The sequence below is a fragment of the Parus major genome, chromosome 21 (genome assembly GCF_001522545.3).
Source record: "Parus major isolate Abel chromosome 21, Parus_major1.1, whole genome shotgun sequence".
Classification (NCBI taxonomy): Eukaryota; Metazoa; Chordata; class Aves; order Passeriformes; family Paridae; genus Parus; species Parus major.
Window position 1 is genome coordinate 6,493,900 of NC_031789.1, and position 4,929 is coordinate 6,498,828.

At 48.4% G+C, this 4,929-nt stretch overlaps 1 protein-coding gene across 4 annotated transcripts in view; it reads right to left on the minus strand.

Annotated features, from left to right (window-relative positions):
• SAMD11 (sterile alpha motif domain containing 11) overlaps window positions 1–4,929 on the minus strand; it is an 87,353-nt gene that overhangs the window by 52,503 nt on the left and 29,921 nt on the right. For all 4 annotated transcript variants that reach the window (XM_033519229.1, XM_015648453.2, XM_015648455.1 and 1 more), the window contains exon 4: window positions 4,692–4,742. In XM_033519229.1, the coding sequence (XP_033375120.1) occupies window positions 4,692–4,742 (51 nt within the window). The remainder of the gene's footprint in view (window positions 1–4,691; window positions 4,743–4,929) is intronic.

Below are 4,929 nucleotides of genomic sequence, written 5' to 3' on the forward strand. Positions count from 1 at the left end.
TCATGGCCTGTCCCCCGCCATGGCCTGTCCCCTCATGGCCTGTCCCACTCATGGCCTGTCCCACTCATGGCCTGTCCCACTCATGGCCTGTCCCACTCATGTCCCCCCTCATGGCCTGTCCCCCCTCATGGCCTGTCTCTCTTGACCTGTCCCCGTGCTCCTCTGCTCCCTCTCCACGCTTCCCAAACTCATCCCAGCTCCAGGATTCTATGCCAGGGGCTGAGGTTGGTACCCAGGGATGACCCAGCCTGGGACCTGCTGCAGCTCCTGGAAATTCTCCTGCCACAGGAACAAGATGTTCCCCATGGGAATTTTGTGCTTTATCAGCAGGCAAAGCTAAGGGAAAGCTACCACTCAGCCACCTCTTATCATTATTATTCTCATTCTTAAAATCATATTTATATATACTTATTGCACAAATATATTTATATATTTTATATTTATATTTTCTATTGAATTGTATATTATTATATGTTGTATATTATTATAGACATTGTGCATTTATGTATTATACATTATATATTACATAGTATATTATTAGATATTTGTATTATATAGTATTATTATTTATTCAGTTGTATTTATATATTTTTATTTTTATTTTTTCTCAGCCTTTTGGGGTAACTTCTAAAACTTCATTGGAACAAAACCCTCTGGGTCACCCTCTGTCCTTCTCAGACATGAATTTGACAGACAACAATTCAGCATCCCACCTGTGCCTCCACCTCCTGCAATGTCACCCACCGACACAGGAAAAAGGGAGGAAAAGGGGGAAAAGAGGGAAAGGAAAAGAGGAGGGAGGGATAAACAAGTTTTCCCAACTGGAGGGAGCAGAAAGGCCTGAAAATCCCAACCCTCCCCATGGCCAGCACAGCCCTAAATCTCCCTGCAGACTGAGCCTGAAAAAACAAATTAATCATCCTGCAATGTCCCGAGCAAAATGCCCATAAAATTTCATTAATGCTCATGACAGATCATAAAAATGATCAGTAGGGCTGGCAACTCCAAAATAAGGTGGAAATAAGTATGAAGATGTTTTTACTGTAAGCCTGCTTTGTCATTCAGTTCTCTGCAAGCTCATAAATAAAAAAAAGATGGAATTACACTACCCTGAGAGATGGGGAGGAGAGAGATCCCCGAGTTTGGGACTTGTCAGGGACACACCAACAGATGTTCTGCTCAGCCAGTAACAGGAATGTGTGGCTGGCACAGCTGATGGGGGTGAGGGCTCTTGAAACATCCCAAATTCCCCTCGTTTGCTCTGCTCAGCAAGCCTGAGCTGATGAAAAATGAAAATCCTCTGCTGAGCAGCTTTAGTTGGTGCTGGGGCAGGAGGGGACACCCCGAGCTGAGGGAAGGGAGGATCCCCAGGCATCCCTCACATCACCCAGGCGTTCAGGACACCCCAAACCATCCTGGTCCCACAGGAGGGAGGACAGGGAACCTCCAGTTCCAGGACCACGCCCTCAGACCCAACTGCAGGTCCTTTCTCTGGGGACTGGACCTTCCAGGTGTGGCTCTTCCTTTGAGGATTATGTCAACTAGAAGATACCAGGAATTCTTCCCAAGGCTGCAGCCAAGCCTGTCTGGGTTTTAGCAATGCACAGGGGCCTTCAGATGCTCAGTTTATCCCAAATCCATCAGCATACCCTGCAAAAGATCCACTGCCCCCCTCCTGGGACAGACCCACCAGAGATGACAGCACCCTGGGGATAAACATGGCCAGGAGTACTCTTAATAAACTTTGCCCCTTTTCGAAGAGCTCTTCTCATCTTTTATTTGAAATGCAATTTTAGCTTTAAATGCAAGTTAAAACTGGTGTATCAGCTCCCCATTCCCCTTCAGCACTTGAATCTCTGCTAGTCCATAAATGGTCTCCTTTCCCTACCCCATCCCTGTAGCCAGATAAATCTTCCTGGGAATGAAAGCAAGAGCAGAAAGTGCTGCTAATGAAATGATGATGACATAATTAATTCAGATTAAGTCATACTTTTCATCACTCCAAATTTTCTCCTTGTTTGGCCTTGTCCCTACAGGGAAGGGAGAAGCCACTCAGGTACCTCTGCTGTGCCCGATTCCTAAAATCCAGGGTGAGGATTGAAGTATTTCCCTGAGCAGCCCATTGCCCAAACCCACGGCAGAAATGACCTGGATGGGCTGAGCTCTGTCTGATATTGAATAAATGTCCTTTTCCTGCCAGTGCAAGCCATGGCTGACAGGTCTGTGGTGTCTCACTGGGCACTTTTAGTCTTCCAGAGAGTCTAGAACTAGCTTTAAATCATCCCCCAGAGTCCCCAGCAGTCCTGGGAGCAGCTCTGCAGGCCCCACACGGCTGGCATCTCCCCAGTCTCCTCTTCCCTGACTTTCCAGGGGCAAAACCCAACCTGTTCAGCTCAGCAGCAGCTTTTCCAGCTGGAGAGCAAGCAGGGACTGCCAGGGGGAAGGCAGGGCCCCAGTGGGGACACTGCTCCCTGTGCCACTGCCTGCTGTCCCTGCTGGAGCTGCAGGGCTCTCACCTGGCAAAGCCCAGCTCCGGCAGCACCTGCTGCAGGCTCAGGCTGCTCAGGGGTCACAGTCATCCTCCAGCTGCTGAAACCTCCCTCTGACCTCTCAGTCCCCGGTTCAGGCCTCGGAGATTAGAAGGGAAAAGCTTACTAGAGAAAAAAAAAATAAACCCAGCCACCCCCAAAGGCATCCTTTATCAGTGTGGAAGGGCAGAGCAGAGCAGCAGGGCTGTGGCACTTGGTAACGTCACCTGTGTCACTCAGCAGAGCTCTGCTGAGTCAGGAGCAGCCTTGACACCTCCACCAACAGCTGCTTTTCAATCCTCCCCTGCTCCCCTTTCCCCTCCTTGGCTGTCTTTCCAAAGGAAGGAGCTAAATCACTGAATTTCCCATTTTGTTTGCTCCTGCCATCTCATTTCCCAGATATTTTTCGTCTCCTGCCTCCCCTCAGCCTGATTGATGTCCTTTTTGCTCTCGCCTGCCCTGATCTGATCCTGTAACACTGGCCCAGCCTGCACACCCACCAGAGCAGCTCACTGCAAACAAAGCTCAGCTCAGCCTTCCTGCCAGCCCAGGCTGGAACTGAGATCTGTTTTACAGGGCTGTGTGGCACCTTGGGCCACTCAAATAGAGAAAACCTTATACAAGCCCCAAATCCTCCTCCTGCCACACGGCATAGCTGGATTTTTTTCCCTCTAAATGGCTGGATGGGCAGCTTTTGACAGCTGGACTCATCAGGAAAAGCAAAACTTCTGTTCCCAAGGGGAATTACTGAAGTTTCTTCTAGGACAGAGCTAAACTGAAGGGAACAGTCAAATTGAAGAAGACTAGGAAATGTATTTGACATAAAAATCAGACCATTATTTTAATTCCATGCATTGCAATTTCACAATTATTTTTTTGAAGACAGGGATTCTAATTTCCAAAGGTGTTGGCACCCTCAGCTGCCATTGTGCAGAATCATTGCTCACAGGGCCATTAATTAAGGCACTGTCAGCACTTCCATCCCAAACTTTTAGGAGTTTATAACTCAGCCATAAAACTCTGCTCTGGGCTGAAATTTAGCATGAAAGGCTCTGCCTGGAAAGAATCCATCCTTTTGTATTTGAGAGTCCCAAAAGCTTGGAGCAGCAAACCAGGGGTTTCATTCTAAGGGCTGCCTTTCAAAAACCTGTTTTTATGGGTGCTGGCTGGGCTGGGCCTGCTGCACTGGCTCATTGTGCTCACTGTGGGATGGGGTTTGTGCTCTTAATGCTGGAAAAATTAGGAATTATTGGGGTTTGTGGTTCAGAGCCACAGACTGTGCTTAGTTAAACACTAGAGAATTCCTCTGCCCTCACTGCTCCCTATAGGAGGATGAGTCCACATGGATTTCTCACCTTCATTCCCATGAAGTTTAATTCCCTTTAATTCCAGCAGTCAATTAAAGACATGGGAAATGTCCTCTGCTCCACCAGTGGTGTTATTTCCCCTTTTTTCCACCTCTAACTGACCAGGTTCACACAAAACATCAAGAACTCCTTTTAGCACAGCTCCAGTTTCTCACTGGGCTGCTCTTTGCCAGCAGATCCTGACTGCCCCAGCAGCCCCAGAGCCTGACTCTGCCCTCCTGCCCTCAGCTGCCTCCTCCTGCTCTGTTTTCTCCTCCCTGAGAAGTTTCCCAGCTGCCCAGATTTACTGTCCTCACTCTAAAAACCGAGCAGTTTTCTACAACTCAAGGGCCGCATCCTCATCTGTCAATCCAGAATAAAAGAGACCTTTCAAAATCCCAGCTTTTAGTGCGAATTTCTGGATTTTTAAAGGATTAGAAGAGTTTGTGATTGCTTGCAGCACATGAAGATAATGCACCACGCCCAAGAGACCAACTGACCCAGAGGTCACAGAGGAATATTCATGTTTGTAACTGGAGATCTTCAAGTTATGAATTTCCACCTTCTTGGGACCAGAGTAAACGAATCAAAATTGGGCTTTTTTACAAGTCTCATCAATTCTCTCTTCCAATGTGAAGGGACTCATTATCCCCACAACTTCCCCAAAATAAAAGAAGAGGGCATGTGGGAAGGGGAGAATGAGGAACAAAGGGAGGAAGACAAAAAAGCCCCAGAATTGACAGAAATGTTGATTTACATCCAGAAACAAAGCAGAAACTCTCAGCCTACCACACAGAGAGGTGCCCCAAAGCAGTACCTGCAAGAGGTCTCTCGGAAGGAGATGTTCAGATCCCAGTGGGTGTGGATCCTGTAACAAACAGAAGAGAGGTCAGAGGCACGGGCTGAGCGCTCCACTCCTGCCCCTCAAACCCTGCTCCCCCCTGGGGACCCCCACAGCCCCCTCAGCCCCAATTCCTGCCCAGTCCAGCCCCAATTCCTGCCCAGTCCAGCCCCAATTCCTGCCCAGTCCAGCTCCAGTTCCTGCCCAGTCCAGC